We start from the raw sequence: 22,749 nt of genomic DNA, 5'->3' as shown, positions 1-22,749 counted from the left end.
GCTGCTCATTAAAAGTAAGGAAAACCCTCGAAAGCACTCCACTGTGAGAACAAACAAAACCAAAAAAACCCCAACCCTTTCCTATTGGTTGAAAAATGTGCCATGTCGACCAATCAAAAAATGAGATGTGAGAGATTTGTGACGTTTAGCGCAAATCTTGTGTAGTTAGTGTGTAGTGTAGTCAATAGTTTTGTTGTGTGTGTCAGAACAATGAGGCGACTGCTGAATGTTTCAGGTGTTACAGCAGTGATACATCTCCTGTTGTCAGGCCTGCAGGTTTCAGGCTGTTGTTCTCCTTTATCTCATAGTGGACAGAAATGATTTAATTTGTGTGGCATCAGACTTGATGCAGAACAGCTGATTGTTCTGTAAATAATTTGAAATGTTTGTTTAAAAAAAGTCTTGGCTGCATTTTTAAGTAAACAGCTGCAAAAAACTCAGTTACTTTTTTGAAGAAGTAACTATATAATTAATTGCCCAACATTGGTCATTATTTACTGTATTTTGCATTAAATAGAGCATTGACACGTGTAATACACGTCTTTTAACCATGTCATTTTACTCAACAAAGCTGCCCTAACTGACCTTAAGTACCATACTAACCTACACATTATTCATGAAACGGGTCTGAAGTAGCGCTGTATTTATATGCACTGTTGATAACATGTTTGTCATTTTGAATAAATCCACACTTCGCCTCACACAAAAGGTAGGGCTGTTAGATTTGTCTGTTTAGATGTTGTCCTTGGCAGGATTGATATTACTGTGATGCTTCTACTCTTTATGGATAAGTGAGGGGTTTTAAGTAAAAGCTGTTCACGAAATGCAACGCAAGCAGTGACTGTTTGTGTTACATTGGGTCTTTTAGGTCACCAGTGATGGCAGGTGGACTGTTTGCTGTGGATAGAAAATGGTTCTGGGAGCTGGGAGGATACGACACTGGTCTGGAGATCTGGGGAGGAGAGCAGTATGAGATCTCCTTTAAGGTAAATATGTATAGATAATATTATCCATTATATTATGTTTTTGACGTTAAATTGAGGATGTGAAGCCAGATTATATTCTTGCCTGTAACCTGTTTGTTAATGGTTCTGTATGGAGCCACTCTGCCATAGTTTTAGCCTTTCATGATTACATCAGTTCAAAAAAAATAATTAAATAAAAGATTGCCTGCAAATTAAAGGTGTTCCCAGACAATGTTATAATCCTTTCATTGCCCTCCGGCAAATCTATAAAATACTAAACTTTTTTTTTTTCAAAAGGACCAAGGGAGTTGTTTTTGTTCTGGCTTTGGGGGTCAAGCTGAGAGTGTATTTCTAATGTTTCCTTTTAACTCTTTTAAACACGCTTCAGCCACATCTTAACAAGCTCAGACAGCACTGAAAACACTCGTAATGCCTATTTACTTTTATGTCTACTTTAGCGTCAACGCTGTTGACAGAGGGGGGTGGTGGAGGTGGTAGGAAGATGTCCACGGGAGTGTTCTTCTCCTCTCACCAAACATTTCTGTGATCAGATTCATAGTAGAAGAAGACAGAAACACAGAAAATCCCTTTGTGTTTCTCAGAACCAGATAGAACAAATAGTTGTGCACACATTTATAACATCAGTATGTTTCTCACACCAGCTCAGTGAATCACTACACCAGTCCAGCCATTATTATTATTATTATTATTATTATTATTGTTATTATTGTTGTTATTATTATTATTATTAAAGCTTAAAGTTTGCATTATTAGAAGTATGGTCACTAGGACCGATGAATTGGTGCAAAGCACAGACTGTGGCCTATAAAAGATGTGTCCTGTGTTTGGAGGCTTTCATTTAGCTGTGTATCACTGCCAACTTGGTTGTTTTGGAAACAGAAGTAAAGTGAGCTTATTTTCATGAGCAAAAATCACTTGGAATAACTGAACATGAGATATAGAAATTAACGTATTTGGCAATTAGACTCAATTACACATGGCATAGCAGAACAAAATCCCAGCAGTTACAGGATTTACGATGGTGGTGGTGAAGATGAAGACTGAGGCTTGGGCGGAGCTCTGACTGAGGTGCTTGTGGAGATGGGTTGCATGAATGAGAGTTTGAAAGGGAGAAAGAAATGAACACACGCAGAGCCTGATTGGCTCAAGGGCAAGGAGATGATTGGACTAAAGCGGGGTGATCGTGGCTCAAGAGTTGGGAGTTCGCCTTGTAATCGGAAGGTTGCCGGTTCGAGCCCCGGCTTGGACAGTCTCGGTCGTTGTGTCCTTGGGCAAGACACTTCACCCGTTGCCTACTGGTGGTGGTCAGAGGGCCCGGTGGCGCCAGTGTCCAGCAGCCTCACCTCTGTCAGTGCGCCCCAGGGTGGCTGTGGCTACAATGTAGCTTGCCATCACCAGTGTGTGAATGGGTGGATGACTGGATATGTAAAGCGCTTTGGGGTCCTTAGGGACTAGTAAAGCGCTATATAAATACAGGCCATTTACCATTTAAAGTAATGATGACTGTGTTGAGATTGACGGCGTGGGAAAGTGGTAGTGATGTAATGAACAGAAAGCAGCTTAACACCCAGGAAAGCAGGCAGATGACTGATTAGGGAGCTTCCTTAGTGAATTTACGCATAAGCTTCATTTAGTATCAGAGTAAGTTCAGACCACGGTAAGTTGAGCCACTCGAGTGAAAGAGAACTACTTTCGGCTGCCCCTTTAGACACAAGGCATCACCACAGCGGGTAGCTTCTTTGATTTATCCCATCTTGATGCAACCCCAAAGGTATTTGTGTCTCCTCCTGGGATCAAAGCAGTTTTCTTTTCCTTGTTAATTGAATGTGTAAACCAATCACTGAACTGGACCTCTTGATTTTGTTCATGTTTTCATTCACATTTTTATCAATTTAATTATAAAAATATAACTAATAAAACATATAGTCTTTAGATACACTATATATTATGCTTTTGACTACATCTGCATCTGACTAAGCTTAGCACAAAAGTAAGGACATTTGTGTTTGGTTGATTAACACCAGTCTAATTATCCTTAAATGGTACCTCATTTGGAAAATTGCATTTGTGGGTTGAGAAGCAGCTTTGAATATGTGGGTTGCACCCATGAAAAACTTCAAATCAAAGATTCTATTGACTCCTGTTGGGTGTCATTTACTGGATTGGATTATTGAACTCTTAAGAAACAAGACATACTGGCAATTTACAAATGTTTTCATTTATTTATTCACTCAGTAGCATCTGGAAGAAACATTCACAGCCACAACAGCTTGGCACTTCATCCTCATGCTGGTCACAGATTGCTTTTGTCAGCATTTGTCACAAGTCCGCCAATGTTTTAGTGTGAGTTACAGATTAGAAGCACCGTTACTACAAAGAAATAATCAACCAAACACATATTTCTGTCCTTTTTGTGCTGTTTATATGCCCATAATTTTTAAAAATAACACTAAGACACTGTATAGTTTCTATGAAAGGTGAAAGCATCTACAGAATCCTCAACATTGTGTGTACCAGGCTGTAAACATGCTTTTTTTTAATCTTGATTGAGTTGGGTGTAGTACCTTGGGAGTCTGAAATGGGGAGACTTACCTGCTTTTGGAGCCAGCTGTAAATGGCCATGTCAGACAATGATTCTTTTAGCGCTTCTGTGCTGGCCTTATCTTTTAACTTAAGGTTTACTGGTTAGAATTAGATTATAGCAATGCACTCATTTGTCAAAATTTTTGGTTTCTGACTCCAAAAAACAATGATAAGAACAACCGTCTGGGGTCTAAATTTCAAGAAACCAATGGGTGAAGTCACTGTAGGTATATAAAGTTGTGAATATAAGAGAAGGAATTTGCCCAATGCTTACCATAAATGACAACACTATACAAAATAAGAAGATGAAGAAGAGGAAAACTGATGTACGGATGTCTGGGTGGAAATAAAATCGGTTTCTGAATGACTGATTAATTCCAAAAACCAAGGTCACCTATACCTGGATACCCATGCGTCATGATGCAAAAGTATAATCCATTTTTAAAACTATAATATGATGGATTGTACTGCAGTTGAGTGTCTTTAGGTCTGAACAAAAGGTGAGGATTAGAAGCCGGGCATGTGAAACAAATGATAGGCCTAGACTAATGCCATCAATGGCCCAGGGCTGAGCCTGGTGAGAACAGCTTTTATGTTTTAATACAGTTTTCTGTCTAACTTAAGTAATCATTAAGATAATACCCTTTACCAAGGTTATTATTTTGGTCAAGATTATCACTATTAATTTTTCCTATTAGCGCATGCCTTGCTGTGCCTCTTAAGTCTACTTTATATGCTCAGATATTCAATTTGGTTTCCTTTTTATTAAGATCCCCATTAGCTGATATAGTGCAGACAGCCAGTCTCCTGAGGTGAGAAGATTAACAGGCTCTCATACTAATCCTTACAACCAAACTGCTGCTCCCACAGACAGCCGGGCCCTGCTTGCATGTGAAACACAATTACTTTACTCAGTGGTACAGTTAATCTAAAGCTCCATCCTGGTGACAGCGGTGTGGGAACACCAAGCATTTCCAGCTCACACACCAAGATAATGTCAGAACATAAAGGCCCAAAGAGCAGAAGCAATGTGACCTCACAGGGAGGGTGAGAGGGACAGTGCAGGCATAAAACCAACTGCGGAGTCTTTATATTGCTTCGGACGAGCTTCATTTATGCAAACATTTGGAGACAGAGCTGCTCTGGAGGCAGAAATAATTAAACCTCCATGGATGGAGCCAGAAAAGGGGTATTTGTTCAAAGAAAACATTTGCCAACTTCCAAATAGTTGGCAGGGTAAAACTTTTCTAAAAACATAAATTGAAAAAAAAATGTTTTTAAAAGAATGTTATTTCATATTTATGGATTTAGCGCTGGATGGACATAGACAGCTACAGACTAACTTTTCTACCCTTGCCTGTGATAAAATCATCTTATTGAAAGAATAAAAAGTACACTGGCTTTCTGGTTCTTGTTTCCACGGCAACATCATCAAATAATATGTATTTGCTCATATTATGTTTGATGTGGATTTTTCCCCTTCCTGCTTATTATAATTTTTTTTATATTGGTCTTTGGTCAATTAAATTTACTTGCTATTTCAGAAAATCACAATAAAAGTCAACTCAAGGGATGAGATCTATAATATAGACAGAAATATAACTCATCCCTTTGGGGAAACACGTCGTGATAGATAGAAATAAAATAATAAACAGGACAAACTCAAACTTTGGAACAGAGAAAACGTACAGCTAATGGATGGAGAGTAAGAGAAAGGAAGAGATGGAGAAGTGCTCAGGATGCCCTGTAGCAATCTATAGTAGGCCTGCAAGGTAATAGTTCAGGTGACCCTGGTCCAGCCTCTAGTTGGTTGAAGAATAATGTCAAAAGCTGATGTTCTGTTTTGTCTGCTCACTGTGAGGTTTTCAGGATAAGATTGGGCAAATTTAACTTGATTCTGGTTTTGACAAGAAGCTTCTGTTGGGGAACTAGCTCTCTTTCTAGGTCTTCTTAAGACTCTTGCTGCAGTGTTTTGGATCAAGTAAAGGCATTTCAGAGTGCGTTTAGGGCAAGCAGATTACAGTTGTAACAAATGCTTGGACTAGTTTTTCAGCATTACCCTGAGACGGGATGCTCCCATTTTTATAACGCTGTGCAGGTTTAAAAAAAAAACTAAAAAACAAAGAAGCTGTGTGAGTGAAAGGACAAATCTCAGTCAAAGACTATTCCGAGGTTCCTCAGCATGCCAAGGTAATGCCATCCAGTGTAAATCTAGTCCAGGTGTCACGCCAGACTCATAAGGCATCTCATAAAACATCCTGTTGAAAGAAAACACTGACACACACACACACACACACACACACACACACACACACACACACACACACACACAAACAAAGAAAAAAAAACCACACAAGGTCAGTCCATTCAGATTGTTGTTCTAGTCCCAGAGCATTAAAATGCAATTGATGCTATTGTATACTGACTTTAGATTTAGTGCTGCGAGCATTTTGTTAGATCATTATTATTCATGCAGTGGAAGCAAAACACATGACCAGGCCACTGAAACACAGAAGAAAATCAAACTGTATGCATTCATGTTTTATTTATTCTTGGACACGAGTACAGACAGCTCAAGTTCTTGTTGCACTTTAAGTCAGTGCTGGATTTTTTTTCTTGCAGCAACATATTTTATTTATGCATTTGGAGTGAATTCAGTGGTTCTGTAGTTTCTTTTCTTGAACTGAGCTGTGAACACTCATGTGAGCAGAGAGACTCTAGCTGTACTAGAGTGACAGTGATAACAGCACAGGGTCATGAGAACTTCATGCCTGGACGATATATGAGTTTAATGTTACTTGGACCGTGAAACACATTTTCATGTGACGAGATTACACGCCTCATTAATGAAAGTCGAGCTGCTATAGAGGAACATTAACTGGCCTGATAGCGCTTTTTCTTTGTAGATTTCTAGATAGTCAGTGGTTTTGTCTTATTGTTTTAATGTCTGTAAGCTTAGTCTGCAAGTTTAATTAAAATTTGAGCCCCGAATGTGTTTAACCTCCTAGGACCTGGCGTTCACATATGTGGATATCACATTTTGGGTTATTTAGACCAAAACAATCAGTTTTGCTCTACAAGGGCCTGGTATCCACTTACGAGGACATTATGCTGCTACCGTTCTATCTAAATTTTATATGAATATCCTCATATGTAGCTCTCATTTTTCTTAGAAACAAAAATTAGGAAAAAAGAAAAATCTGGCAATTCTTTATTTTTACATTCATTGGGTCCCAATCAGCCCAAATATCAAAGAGAGATTAAAAATGCATGCCATGGAAGAGTTCGGTTCTTAGGAGGTTAAAGTTTGAACCTGACATAGAGTAGGTTTTATGTTTTGGCTTGAGCTTGACTGTTAATTCCTGCCCTTGGAAACGGCAGTTGGCAAAACAATTAAACATGTTAATGTTTAATGAACGTCTTCATAATGAAAAGCAAAATACAACTTTCAAGCCATGTGTGCCAAGGTTTATGGTAATTGCTTTCAGAACCTGAAATATTTACCTTTTGTTGCCAACCAGATTGTCAGTTTAATATTTTTAGACTGTCAGAATAATTCAAAGTATATCAATAATTCACTGGCACACATTAGTGTCTCAAAGTTAAAACCCAACACAAATAGATTCATGTCTTTATGGCGGTTCCTACGGGATAGGTATTTCATCTACTTGTATTGCAAAAGCGATATTAAAAACTGCTAGAAGAAAAAAAAAAGTGTTGCTATGCAGGTACTGCTAAAAATCTCATAGAGCAGCCCGTAGAAAATGATTCATCCATTGGAAACCAAAAATATTTTTAATGTATTTTAATCACTAAAAATCCTTGAATAATAATCAAACTTGTTTGAAGTTAAACACTAAACATTCCTTGAACATTTGGGATTCAATTACCGGCTTCTATTTTTCCTTGCCTCCTGTAAATTCACTTAAATTTTATTTGTTCGGCACCAAATCACAAGAACAGTTGCCTCAAGGCAGTTTTTTGCAAGGTAAAGACCGTACAGTAATTCAGCTGCAAACCTCAGAGTCAGACAATCCCCAATGAGCAAGCATGTGGCGACAGTGGGAAGGAAAAGCCCCCCTTTGGCAGGAAGAAATCACCAGCAGGCTCAGGGAGGGGCAGCCATCTGCTGTGACCAGTTGTGGGTGAGGGGATGTAGACAGGACAAAAAATAAAAAACTCATAATCATAAGGTGAGAGTGAGGTCACTTCAAAATCCACATTTCGAAAAATGTTTTTCCTCACATAATCTACAGTTTGTGTATGCTAGCTTATTGATTTTGGTTCTAGACCAGGCCATATGAAAAGCTGTGCAACAATAAAAACATCTGGCAGAATCTCAGATTTGCACATGGTGCTTTGATCCACCAGCAAAGGTAATTCTGTTTTTACTCTGTTTTATTTTGATTTGCTTAAAAGTTTAGTTTTCACTTCCCCATAAGTTGCTGGCTAGGTTTAAGAAAAGATCAGCTTTTTGTTTATTACATAAACACCTTAGCAGCATTAACATTAACTTTGAAAAAATCCATTAAATAGTTCATTTAAATGTAACAGCAAGAGATTCTTTAGAAGCATCCATATGTGACATGTTGCTACTGAGACATGTCTGAGTAATACCATAACTCAGTGCCAAAGGACACTGTGCATATTTTTGAGATGCCTGTGGGTTTGATGAATTGACAGCACTTGATGACTTGGAAGGACAACTAGCTGATATTTCAGTCTTCAGCATTTGAGATGCAATCTGCTCTACGTTCCTCTATAGTTTCAATGTTATCATCTCTGCAGGGTGGGAGCCACTGAGCCACATATCTCAGGAAACTACAGAAAAAAAATTCTTTGTATCTACACATCTACATATGAACTGCTGTGTAGTAATAGGTTTACAGTTAGAGATCGGCTCAGTTCATTCAAAGGGTTTGCCGCGATCCTTCAACGATTTAAAAAACGCAAACTAATGAAATGTATGTCTGTATAACTAGAAGTGATGTATAAAACATGTTCTTTTCCTTCGCTCATGTCTAAGTTGTCAAACTTTCCCCACGTTTAGCCTGTTTAGTCTCATATTAGCAGACTTTTTTGCAGGACCAGCAGCACCAAACCACTCTTTCTCTCTGCCTCTCTCTTTGGCTGTCTTCAAACTTGTGTTGATAGTATTTACTTATGTTTCAAATGAGCTTCTCATTTCTATTCATTTAGTTTTGCTAAAACAAAACCCATTTTCCATCCTGCCTGCTGTATTTAAGTCTTTCTTTTATTTCTCGCCCCTTTCATAGCCTCCCTTTCTTCTCATGGTCTGTTTTCCTCATTGAAAGCCAAGTAAGCAAATCATCACAGTCGCCTTTGTTATTGCTGGAGGATTAAAATGAAGACACACTGTTGAATGTCTCTGTTATGTCAGATAGACAGCTAAAAAGAAAAAGAAGCAATGATGCTTTGTTTTTGCTTCAGACAACACTTCAGACAAAGGTACTTAAAAGCTATTAAAAAAGTAACAAAAATGTTGTTTTCCCATAAAACGGCAGACGTTTTAGTAAACCAGTTGTGTTTTTTGAATACCAACAATATTCTAATAGTGTCGTAACATAAGCATTGTATCAGTGATTTGTCAGAAAGACCTTTTCTCATCTGGTCCTCCTTCTTAGGTGAAGTCAGGTCACCATCTTGGCATAATTTGTTTTTGTGCCCCCTGCCTCCTCTGCTCTGTCCTCTCATCTTTATTACATCTTCTCTCTCCTGTTGGTCTCCCAGGATTTATAAGCCTCTTCGAATCACTGTACCTTATTCCTCCTTCTGCTCAGCCATCAGTCTTCTGCTCATCTCTGTCGTCATCTCCTTCCTTCACCTTGCTTTACCTTTGTGCATCTCTTTGAATCTTAAAGAGCAAAGCTTCTAAACACCATAAAGATTCATCAGATGAAAGTATTCTTTCCCTCTCTTTGTGTCTCTGAAGCTGTGGATGTGTGGTGGTCGGATGGAGGACATCCCTTGCTCCAGGGTAGGACACATCTATAGGAAGTATGTCCCCTACAAAGTGCCTGGTGGGATCAGCTTGGCAAAGGTAATTCTTCTCACTATGTGCAGTGGATCAGTGATGGATTTTCTGCATACTATAAAAGCAAAATACACAGGCTCTAACATTACTTCTGATACATTTAAGTCATAGAGCAACAATTTATTGTATTCTATAAACTAGTAGAGAACTAGTCAATGAGATAAAAAGCCTGATCAATTAAAGAAAATCCTTTTTTCCATTCCAGGAGCTCCTTTTTTCATTTTTTAAAAGACTAATAATTCTGATTTTACTGAATTACAGTAGTATATGGTAGTATAATGCTATAATATCCTAAGGAGTACTAGAAGGAGTATTCAATCTGGATTATGGTGCATCCCATCACATGCTTGCTCACACTCACCACCCCCTACCCTTTAAAAAAATTCTTATTGTTGCCAGTAAGATTTTTAATAAGGAATGAATGATTAACTGTCAACCAGCATGCTTCAAACAAGAGTAAACATTTAGGTAAACAGATTTTTGACAAACTAGTGTTTTGTTGTATTCACACTCAGGGTTTAAAAGCAATACAGAAACATGATTTTTGGATCTCTGCTAATTATGACGTTATATGGAAGATGGGATGTTTTTAGAAGATATGTGTATGTGTAAGTGTGTATTCATAAAAGTACAAACACACACACACACACACACACACACACACACACACACACACACTGTAGCAACTTCTGTGCCTCTGAAGTCCACTGAGCAGTGAAGCTGAATGCATCCCTGCCTTTTAAATGAACTTTTAGCTAATTAACCCCAATAAACAAGTAAACAGAAACATACATTAACCCTGCATGTAAACACACATGCTATGCATTTGCATGCACACACAGAGTGGTGCAGGGTTTGTATTTTCTGCATCCTCTGCTAAGTACACTACTCTTTCATCTCAGTGTACTTTACAGTCTGCTCATTATTCACTCATAAAAGACCACCAGGCAAGAGGCAGAAATATGCAGGGTATCCACTATCTACAACTTATAGCCTTTCCAGGTGCTACTGTGAAGAATGAGCTTAAGTTCTTTTGTTATTTTTTTTTCAGCACCTACACAGAATAGGAAATTGTCTAAAAGTGCTTAATCATCTGAGGTGTAGCCAAACACCATTCATTATGTATGCCTCTGCTCTCAGCCTGAAACATGGCTCGGTATAGCTCAGTGTGTAGCTGAAAGTAACTGGCTTTGTTTTGTTTTTCTGAGGAACAGTCTCTAACTTAGCTTCATTGAAATGTTGATGTCCCTGAATCACCTGACCCTTTACATAAAAGCGGATAGTTCTTTTTTTCCCGTTTGTTGAGGTATCATTTCAATCAAAGCTGAATCAAAGAGAGCACTCTATAGGTCAGTTTCAATATATGTAGCTCAAATACAATGGTCAAAAACGGCAGCAATAAAATGCCGTTGTCTTGGCAGATTCCTAGAGACAAATATACAGTAAAAAAAAAACCCAGCATACTAGGTAAACATAGTTCACACCAGTCCATGGCAGCTCTCCATATAATTGGTCTCACTGTCAGGAACTAAAGGACCTATACTAGGGTACTTGTTTGCAGGTGGAAACACAGACAGCTTCAGAATCCATTGACACAACACATAGTTGATGCATTAAAGCAGTGGTTCCCAGCCTTTTCTGTGCCACGGACCGGTTTATGCCCGACAATATTTTCAAGGACCGGCCTTTAAGGTGTTGCGGATAAATACAACAAAATAAAACTAGTACCAAAAAAAAAAGAAGGTTTATTCATAACACACGTGAAAAGATGGAGGAAAACCGAGTTAACAATAAAAACGATAACAAAATAATGCTGAAAACTGTTAAAAACCCTGAAAACCATACATTTCACACCTGAGCCTCAACTGTCGCGGCTCGGTACCAAACGACTCACGGACTGGTACCGGTCCGAGGCCCGGGGATTGGGGACCGCTGCATTAAAGTATAAAGCCACAACAAATTGAAGAGAATGGGAATGTTAAAGTTTGCATTACTCATAAGTGGACCCTTAAACCTTTTTTATGACTCCCATTATTGATAATGTGTTAGAGGTTCCTATTGTGTGAAATTTGAATTGTCTGCTAACAAAAAACTATTTTAAAGAATTAATCCAACCATGTGAAACTCCTTTTAACTTGATTTCAGAATCTAAAACGTGTAGCAGAAGTTTGGATGGACGAATACGCAGAGTATGTGTACCAGCGTCGACCTGAGTATCGGCACCTGTCTGCAGGTGACATGACAGCGCAGAAAGAGCTGAGGACCCGATTAAACTGTAAAAGCTTTAAGTGGTTTATGAATGAAGTGGCCTGGGATCTTCCCAAACACTATCCACCAGTAGAACCTCCTGCTGCTGCTTGGGGAGAGGTAAGAGCTGGATTAGTTCATGAAACTGCTTTCATATATGTAGAGAAATTAAATAAATAGATGTATGCATAGAGATACAAACTAAAAAATAAATGAAAAAACACATCTGGAAAGGTTTTTGTGTGTACAATGAATATGGAATCGCTAAACTGAATACATGTCTGCAGTTAGATGTCATAATAAAAAATAATAAATACATTTTAAAAAATCTGTGAATCCAACTTTGTTCCCATTGTGTTTTCATAATTCCAGAGACTATACAGGCATAGGGTATGTTTCGTGTTTGATTTTTCATTTAGAATCCCGGACAAGCCCCCAATTGTAACCAGCTGGCTCAAGGAACATGACTCCACACAGTCACATCTAGCTGCACTTGGTCATACATGTGTAACATGCCTCTGACATCTGCTGCAAAATTCCCTATTTCTCCAATCCATTAACTCCCCTTTAAATAGCCGAGCATCCGCCTGTAGCCACAAAGGGAATATTTACTAATCACTCACCAATTTTTGTACGCAAACTATTTGCTGAAAGTAATTAGCTCAGAACCTGGATGCTAAATTGTATTCTGCTGCTATAAATAAATTCAAATAGATATATTATATAATACTGCGGTGTGTAGCTCAAATAAATCATTTAGTATCAGAAAACAGACAGTTAATGAGCATGTTTCAGTTGTGCTGCAGAGAATATTTTCGTGGCAAAAGCAAGATGAATAATTATATCAAATCAAGATGAAAATTATTACAAAATGTATGAAAATTAACTCTGCGTAATGAAAAGGTCAAAGTATTTTTCCAGCTTTCTTTTGAAAATATCGTCATCTTCTAGTTCCCTGTTTGTTGTCTGGGAATCATGTTTCATGCCTTAGGGCTCTTTTGCTAACTCATTTCATGGAAAGAAAAATTAGTGTATTCACAATATTCAGATTCTGCTCTCAATGTACCCAAACTGAAGCCACAGAAGTAAAGCTGTTGGAAATATGAACAACTCTAGTTACCCTATCCTATGATCAGCCAAAGCCAAAAATAATTTCTTTTAGGAACAGATTACCAAAGTTTGAAATTTTCAACAGACTTAACAAAAATCTATAATTTCACTGTAAAATTTCATCATGAATGTATTATGTGACTGTAACAAGTTCACGAAAAACTAGCTTAAGGCAGGAAAATCGTTTCTACTGGTTTCAACTTGTAATGTTTTGAGGGTTTTTTGATTTAAGAAAAATAGATTACTGATAAGAATTGTTAAAAAGGTATAAAGGATTGAGGTACGCGCTAAAGAATTCTCAGTGGTATAAAAAGACAAGAAACAGTGATGAAACACGTTTGCAATAACACACTATTTTTTAGTATTTTTAACAAGCTGCAATTCCTATCGGTGCCTAGTTACACTCCTGGAAGGCAAAAAATGCCTCCAAGCCTTTACATGGGAAGTGCACAAAAAAGAACTTAAGAAAAAAGATAAAACTGAAAATCAATCTGCTGACTACAGTCAGTGTATGGATTTACTTGTGTAGGACTAAGAGCGGAGATTATACTGTGTATTGTAATCTCAGCATGTTTATGGGTTTCTGGTTTATGTCAGTTTATCATAGTTATATATGTGCTTTTCAGATACAGAATGTGGGCAGTGGAATGTGTATGGAGGTCAAACACTTTGTGTCAGGGAGCCCCATCCGCTTGGAGAACTGTGTGAAAGGCCGTGGTGAGGTGGGGTGGAGTCACGGACAGGTAAGGGCACCCTCTTAAATGAGCTTATTGGGTTTTCAGTTCATATCTTAAAGCCTCTGAGATGATGTTCTAGCAACATGATGGGTTGTTAACAACCTGTTTTCAGGTAAATTATTTTCATTTGTTTTCTTACTTTAGTAGCATGTTAATGAAAGTGTGTTTTTACCAACAAGGTATATTAAGGAGGAAAAAAAAACTAAACAGACAGACAGAAAGTGGACCTTTTTAATGTCATGCTATTCATTTTTAGCCAAACCCTAATTGGGCTAAATTAAACAAACAGCAAATAAAAAAGAAAATTAACAGGTGGAGAAAAGACGTCGGTGTCAAAATAATACTGCAAAAGAACGATCATTTGTCCCATTATTTAAATTGTTATATTTGAATTACATTTGGCCCTGTCATTTTTATCCTATAATTGTACAAAATTAAGTCTAATCACTTAATTGAGATACATTTTAATAGTACTATTAATTCAATTCAATTCAATTTTATTTATATAGCACCAAATCACAACAAAAGTCACCTCAAGGCACTTCATAGATACAGAGAAAAACCCAACAATCATATGACCCCCTATGAGCAAGCACTTCGCCGACAGTGGGAAGGAAAAACTCCCTTTTAACAGGAAGAAACCTCCAGCAGAACCAGGCTCAGGGAGGGGCGGGGCCATCTGCTGCGACCGGTTGGGGTGAGAGAAGGAAAACAGGATAAAGACATGCTGTGGAAGAGAGACAGAGGTTAATAACAGATATGATTCAATGCAGAGAGGTCTATTAACACATAGTGAGTGAGTGAGAATGAGTTACCTCATTCTAACTTTTGCAAAGTGATATGCTTCCCTGTGGAAAAACAGCTTGTTTTTTCAAAACTTCTAATTAGAATGTGGTGACCAAATGTGTACAGTTATCACATCCATAACATTTTGCAGCTTGTATGGTCATAGGGTGCAGTCCATATGTTTTAGGATGGCAAAACATTTTTCTTTTAATATCAAAAGTTCAATAAAAATAAAAACTGGATTTGATTCCAAATGTTGAACTTGGATTTGGTAACAGATCATAGGAAATGAACTCTTAATGGGTGAGACAGTAAAAACTTTAGTGACAAAAGGAAGTGATTCATATGTGTACTGTATATCTTAATTGATTAAGTGTACTGTGGTTTTGTACAGCATTACTACTAAAAAATGTATCATCATCCACAAACTTATGGACCTGAGTGTAAATGTAACCTCCAACTATTTGGGCTAGATCGATTGAACACTGATGTGGAGAAACTATTGTATAAATCAAATAAATCCAAAATGCTTATTTTATCGGCTTTACTATCTCTACACCATGTAACACTGCAACACTACCATAATAACCCCAATTTCAACAAGAAAATCAATCTGACAGAAAAAAAGGTAGAAATTTCACGTAGACAAAGGAAGGACAGTCAGATGTTGTTACAGCTCAGATGTGCTCCCTGCAGGTGTTAACATTTGGCTGGAGGGAGGATATCCGGGTGGGTGACCCCATACATACAAGGAAGCTGTGCTTTGATGCCATCTCCCACAGCAGCCCAGTCACCCTGTATGACTGTCACGGCATGAAGGGAAACCAGCTTTGGCGGTACAGAAAGGTATGATGAACAGAAATAGAGAAATTCTAGAGTTCACTGCTTGTAGAAAATTAGTGTATTTACTAATTCATCCTATTCAATGCTCTCCAACTGTCCTGGCCTTAGGAAGGTTTTATATTTGTTAAAAAGTCACCAAAGTAAAAATAAAAAAATAAATAAAAATTGAAATGTCAAGTATTTCAGTGTGTGCCTGGTAAAAGGTCGATAGACACTTTAAATTTTGCAGGAGCAAAGTGTAACATCCTGCCGGTAGTAATGCGTACATATGCCATATAGAACACCAACAAGTTTGAGAAATAGGTTTAATCGTTGTGGAGTATAAGGCTTTAAAATGTGTATTAATCACAGAGTATTAGATTTTTCTCTTTGTATAAAGAAGGAAATAAATGTCCTGTGAAGAAGTTAGCTTCTTGTATAATATGTATATGTTTATCTTTCCTCCAGGATAAGAGTCTGTATCATCCCGTCAGTAACAGCTGTATTGATAGCAGTCCGAGTGAGCGGCGAGTCTTCATGAACACGTGTGACCCTGCCTCTCTCAGCCAGCTGTGGTTGTTTGAAAGAACCAACACCACTGTGCTGGAGCACTTCAACCAGGGCACCAACTGAGCTTACTGAACAGTGAGATGACACGTCTTCCAAAAAGAACGATCATGACTCAAAGGTCATCTTTGTTCAAGTGAGTCTTTCTGAGGGAAGAGATGTTTGATTTTGTTTTGAAATGGACAAATTACTTTGCTTTTTAATTTCTCACACTGTTACTGTAGTGGCCTGAAGACTCGTGAAATTATTGGTAGTACATTTTAGAGTATACTTTTATGTTAAAAGTGGTCCTTGCCTGGCTGATAAACATAAAACACCATACAGGGTTGTATGTGTTGCTTCCAGTAGTTATGTTTGCAGCCAGCATAACCGGTGTAAGGCAACAGGGTCAAGGCTCACTACAGAAGGAAAACATGCTCATAAATCATAAAGCCCTGGTCACACAGACCTTGCTGCACCTGGGCAACCGTCAGTCAGTAAGGAACCTGTGTGTTCCCCAACCAGTTTGCAAGTGGTTGCTGGCATTCCCTAGGTGAAATTGGTTGCAAAAAGATACGGTGCTGTACCGAAAATCTCTTCGCTATAGCTTTGTTCTCTAGCATAATGCTGGTGTCTTATGTACTTTGCATGGAAGATGCTGATCTGCCTGCAAACATTTGCCAAAACTTCACAGTTAAACTGTAAAGTGTGCGAAGCAAACCCAAAATCATGGCCGTTCACACTAAAAGTAAAAATCGTGACTTTTTGACTTTGTGGCCTGCAGTGTGTTAATCCTATGATTGATTTTAAAGAAGTTTACTCCTTTAAAAAATATTTATATTTCATGTCGCCCAATGTGATGAACATTTATTGATGCAACTTCAATAATATTTAACAACGGTGAAGAAACTAGACACGAAACCACCATTACGATTATCATTAATGTTTTGCTAGTTTGCCTTTTTTTTAACTTCCTTAAGGATTACCCAGTAAGCCTGTTAAATAGAGCTATAATGGTCTCAGAATTTATGGAACCTGTATATCTTCCCTTTGTTTCAGTGTTGTCAAGGTATGAATGAAAGCTACAAGTGAATAAGACACAGCTTTCCAGACATACCCTGTGGTACAGTGATCTAGTGCAGTCCCTGAGAGCTGAAGAGCTGGTGGGACCACAAGCAGTGACATCCAGAATCCAATCATGAAGCGCAAGCTTGTCGTGGGAAAGGAGATAAAAGAAGGACATGCTTGCCTGAGCACCAGCACCCGAAACGCTCAGTGAGTGCAAAGACACAGTTCATTTTAAAATGCCTATTATAAAATCTGTGATTTTGATAATATTTTGATTCTGTTTATCGTCAGGATGGGAGAACGATGGTGAGACCTGACTGCCTTGTGGAAACCCTGAAAATGTGGAGCTTTTAAAGATGGAAGACTTGGACCTCAAAAATGTATAAGAGGAAAAAACTTAATTTGACTGCGGTAAAAATACTGATACTGATGCCGATACTGCTGGATTTAATGGATGAGCTATCCAGTTTTTATTTCATTTATTTATATATTTTTTGTCAATGCTATCTTTTTACTCACGGCCCCAAGTTCTTTAAAGGCACAACTTGAGAAAATGAGGAGGGACAAAATCCTGCACAGTGTGTAGATTTACTAAAAATATACTTTTTTCAAAGGCACAAAGACTTTAAAGTGAACTTTTTTGTATAATGTTATAAACAAACTAAATATTACGTGAACATCATTTCAAAATGTATTTTGTGTTGTCTGGTAAATTACAGGTGAAAACTTCTTTTTTAAAATTATATTTTCATTAAATGTTCTGCTATGCTAAACTACTACTGAGGCAAGGTTAAGCAGTTTTCTCATGTGTACTGATTAACAGTTGTAAACCAACAGATATTTATGCCATTTACAGAAAACAAAAGTGAAGTTGCACTTTGCTTGTTTGCATGTGTTGGCAATTCTCTAACAGCTAAAGGAATTCTCAGGGTACAGCCCTGTCTCCCAAAAGTTTCATTATCATTTTATTGTTGATTTCTAAACAAAATGCAAGAAACCAGTGTGCACTCTTTTAATTCAATTCAATTAAATTTTATTTATATAGCGCCAAATCACAACAACAGTCACCTCAAGGCGCTTTATATTGTAAGGTCGACCCTACAATAATACATACAGAGAAAAACCCAACAATCAAATGACCCCCTATGAGCAAGCACTTTGGTGACAGTGGGAAGGAAAAACTCCCTTTTAACAGGAAGAAACCTCCAGCAGAACCAGGCTCAGGGAGGGGCGGCCATTTTTTCATAAACACATCTACAGATCATTCGGTCAGAGAGGTCCAGAATTGGCAGCACAGTGGTTTACAGCATAAGATTTTGGGTTTGTACCTCTCCGCATGGAGTGCGCATGATGTCCACATTCTTGCATAGATTTTTTTTCCAGGAGCTCAAATCTGTTCAGATCTCTATCATCAAAAAATATGCTATTTTTAGTCGATAGTAATAACTATCTTCATCTAGGAAACTCTTGCAAACTGGATTCAAAATCTCGGGATTTCAGGACTCTGGTGCACAGCCTGGGATCCTCATGCAAGGACCTGCTGACTGTTTTCACCTCATGCTTGGAGACTAAAAGGGACTCTGCAGTTGTGGAATGACCAGCCGAACTGAAGCACGCTACATAGTTAGCTTTAAGAAATATTGTTAATTATTTTTTAAAATATTTTTTTCTTAAATACACAGTATTTTATTACTGACTTTGCACTTGTGTATCGCATGATTCTACTGTAAGTTTTATTACCCTCTGCTGTTTTTATAGTTTATCAGCGTGTTTTTATTGTGTATAAAGCTGTGAAATGGTTTTAATAACTGCTATACATAGTTAAGTTGTCTTTCTTACTAAACTATTTTTAAAACTTAAATTGGAGCAAAGGTTTCACTTTTGCATTGCTTTTTAAAAAATCTTTTGCCATTTCCACTAGTTTAATTTCACATAGTTCAGGTTGAAATAAATCATATCACAACAGTGGCTAAGTTAGAAGCTTCACTTCCATTTTCTCAACTATCATAGTGATGAGTTGTCTCCACCATCAGCTGCAGAAAAACATGACATTTTAGAGAAGAAAGAAATAAAAGACACATATGCTGATTACTAATTTACTTGCAAATGTGACACATGAGAAATTGCATGCAGAGATGAGAAAATTGTATAGTTGTATAAGAGTGTCATTTTTAGTAGACAAGCCTGCAGGCAGAATATGTGCGTCAATAAAATGCGTATCAGTCAGTGGTGCCAATAAATGGTATGCAAAACAGGCAGAACAAACAACAGAAATCCATTCATGTAACTGAATAAAAATACAATGAACAGAAGAAAAAAATCAACTCAAAACTAAGCACTGTGTTCAACCTGTTGGATAAATTCAAATATGTCCCAAAATAATATGCAAACATTGTTGCACAAACTATATGACTGAAAGGAACAATCATACCATTGATATACCCAATCTGTGTGAGAAACTAGTCATTTTTTAACAGAGAGAATATGTTCCCGGCTACTCTAGAGTAACAGGCAACCTATGGATAACCTATGATCAGGCAGATCCTTGACTCAGCACCTGTATATGTCTGAAAACATCTTATTGGAAATCTGATAAAACAGAGGTCACGCAAACTCATCATCTCTGCTCAGTCTGGGGATAAAACCTGCACAGCAAGCTAACAATTATCTGCAAAGGACAGCAGCTGCTGAGGCCCAAAGTTCATTCGGCACTTTCACTTTTTTATTGACAGAGTGAGTCATCAACCTGAGTGGCAAATCCAATACCTGAGTATGGTTCCCGAGAAATTATTGGCTGTCTAATGCCATCAAGGTCAGACAAACAGTGGAAGCCACTGCAGAAATACCCCTAACCTGGAGATTTTTGCATGCAGTGAGGGTAGAGTAATATTGATGAGATGAAAATGAAGCAGAAATGGGAGAGTAAGTTAGGATGAATTATTAAACTTCTAGCATGTACTTATTCTATCTTATCATGGAGAAAAAACAAAACAGTTTTACTTCATGAATACAGTCATGAATACATATTTGTGCAGCTGCAGAATCATATAAACAGTACAAGTATGAACAAATTCTTAAATTTAGGCAGAAGAGTTGAAGACCCAGCATCCAATAAACATATCATGGTCATCATTGGACATATTAAAATGCACATTTTTACACCAATTTAGAGCACACACATACTGTAGAGTCCAGCAGATGAATTCAGCTGTGATTAATCAGGGAAGCTTTATTTATTTATTTATTTTAAGTTCATTGAAGATTCTGTTGCTACAAAAACATGACAAACATCACAAATATTAGTTTTTATACAGTCAATATCTAAAATGACTGAAAAGACAGGTGGGTGGCATTTTTCTTGATAGTTATGAATGGCTTCACAGAAGCCATGTTTTGCATTTTTCTTTATTAAAAAATATCAGATTTGTTAAAAGCATAAAAAAACTAAATACTGACCTTTGTTTATGAACTGAGACCTTGGAATAACCAGCACTCCATGCACCAATCTAAGTAAGCACCCAGGCATATAGGAGACTAACAAGTTCTTCATAAAAATCAGAACATGGCTATTTAAAGCTTAGTAAGATTTTAAGATCAATACAAAATGGAACAGGCAGCCACTATAAATTTGCTGATACTGGAGTAATATGTTCATATTTCTCAGTGCCAGTTAAAATCTATTTTGTTTTACAGAGGTAGTGCTATCATATCTTAGACCGAGTCAGAAGGGATATGTCTTTGAATTTGTCCTTTGTCTTTCTCTAATGATCAGTTAAATCTATATTGTTTTGCCATGTAATCAATCTTACCTTCACAAAATAGTGGACAAGCTCTTTGGTCTTTCTCATGTGAAAATAGCATTTGAAATACTTTCATTCCCTTTATTATCTTCAGAGGTGTTGTTCTGACTGAAATGTTGACATTACAAACTCTGCACAAATCTATAAATAATCACAAGCAAATGGCAGATAATCTTCAATATAGTAATCTTTCTTGTAAGTTTACAGCCACTTATTCTGGAGCTATAATGCACTCTTTTGAACCAGTAGCACATTCAGCTTCACATTCACCTCTATCATATTATAACCCTGCAATTGCTCTCACTGCTTTTTGATGATGTGTGATATGAATAGTGCACAGCATGAAATGTAAAGATGCAAGCTAGAGACAAACCCTAAAACAAAAATGTGATGAAAGAATAGGACCATTTTTCTCCTTTAGAGTCGAGATATATCTTGTCAATCTTGATAATATATTTGCAGAACTAGGTCAGGAGCATTTATTTTGATGTGTATTAACCAGGGTAATAAATGTATTAATCACATGTAGGAGATAAAGCTTTTAGAGAGTCTTGAGTGAAACTTGCAATGATCCCTTACGAAAGTGCAGTTTTACTCTGTGGGGAAACACTTCCGTCTAGTGTGACTGCAATATCCCAAATCTCCTCCTTGCCTAAGATTTGCTCCGCGAGGGAGCTGTGGAAAGTGTGACAGACCAGTTCTGCTCATAGCTGAATAATTACAGCTAACTTGCTTCCCCACAGGGCTTTGCTGCTATTAATGGCCCCGCTGTCACACACAAATGGAAAGTCATGACTGTAGTGTCGCAGTGGCAGGCCACCAGAGACCTGGTGGCGATGTTTTTGAGCCAAATCCTCCACAAGCTTGACTGTTTGGAACACAAAAAAGCACATATTAGTTTCATCCTTAAAGCTTTTTTAGGTGATGTGACACCGAATGAAAACAAACTGCTTGTTAATTGCATATTAAGAGAGGATCTATTTTCGTCCGGTTGTCACAAAGCCAAAACCAAGTTTATTTTATGTGCATGGTTGAATGAAAGCCAGAATGTGTCTCTCACATAATCATAGAAATGTCTTGCGTTGGTGGATTGCTGAACAATCAAAGGAACAGTCATTGGCAGAAACATTTAAAGTACAACTTTTGATATGATACAGTCAGAATTAGTGTTACACCTTCTTCATCATCATCACCTCTTCCGGGTAAAGCTTTTCTTTTTGTTCTTTTTTCCTCATCTGTCTGAAGCGCAGTCACGCAGTTAAATGCCTGTTGTTATATTTTCATAAACCCCTTCAGTCTGGGTGAGTAAACTGCTGACTGAAGCTGTAGAGTAACAGCTTTTTGACAGCGACAAGCAGAAATTGCACTTTGTTGTACAACAGCCAGTTCCTTGCTGGTTGTTGGCGACACATATGCTACCGCCACTTCCGTCTTTTAACAGATTTAGACAGTATGCTATATATTCTGTTCAGGTTGCCTGAACGCCAGGCAGGTGTCCAAATGCAGCTCTCATGTACAGGAGCCAAACTGCCGCTAAATGATTCTTCAGCTCAGAAAAAAGATTATAATTTACATAAAAGAAACGGCGTATGCTGAATACTACTCACTGTTTTTTTCTCACCCCCTGACAGCTGTCTGAAACTATCACAGGAATAATGCTTGCAAGAGAAATGATCAGAAGCAGAGAGCAAGGGGCAGATTGTTATGGCGATAACATATAATTCAAGGTACTTATAATATATTAGTAGTGCAGCATGTTAGAGCACACTATAGCTAAAACTCAAAACACTGTGTGTTCTCATACCACTCTATCAAATAGCTTGAAAGTGGACGACTTTGAAAAATGTAGATTTAAAGGTTGGAAGGGTAATGATGGGTACAAGTCACAAATTTGTCAGCAGAGAGTTTTGCACTTTGCCTCACACTGTTTTCATTTGCTTCCTGGTTTTGGTTAAGGAAGGACCTTTTTTTAAAGATATATCCTTTCACATCATCTAAGGAGCTTGGAA

General features: G+C 37.7%; 1 protein-coding gene across 1 annotated transcript in view; it reads left to right on the top strand.

The window, feature by feature from the left end:
* Positions 1-19,124, top strand: part of LOC146700804 (polypeptide N-acetylgalactosaminyltransferase 10-like) — a 90,108-nt gene extending 70,984 nt beyond the window's left edge. The window contains exons 7-14 of the mRNA XM_085471049.1: positions 869-986; positions 9,523-9,630; positions 11,770-11,991; positions 13,608-13,724; positions 15,201-15,350; positions 15,795-16,029; positions 16,932-17,147; positions 17,232-19,124. Coding sequence (XP_085327175.1) covers positions 869-986; positions 9,523-9,630; positions 11,770-11,991; positions 13,608-13,724; positions 15,201-15,350; positions 15,795-15,959 — 880 coding nt within the window. The 3' untranslated portion in view covers positions 15,960-16,029; positions 16,932-17,147; positions 17,232-19,124. The remainder of the gene's footprint in view (positions 1-868; positions 987-9,522; positions 9,631-11,769; positions 11,992-13,607; positions 13,725-15,200; positions 15,351-15,794; positions 16,030-16,931; positions 17,148-17,231) is intronic.
* The last annotated feature ends 3,625 nt before the right edge of the window (positions 19,125-22,749 follow it).

This window comes from Copadichromis virginalis, linkage group LG10 (assembly GCF_057382275.1).
Source record: "Copadichromis virginalis isolate Kocher_CV1m ecotype Utaka linkage group LG10, C_Virginalis_male_GT1.1, whole genome shotgun sequence".
Classification (NCBI taxonomy): Eukaryota; Metazoa; Chordata; class Actinopteri; order Cichliformes; family Cichlidae; genus Copadichromis; species Copadichromis virginalis.
Note: the sequence above shows the minus strand (reverse complement) of the source record. Positions and strands in the feature narration are given on the sequence as shown.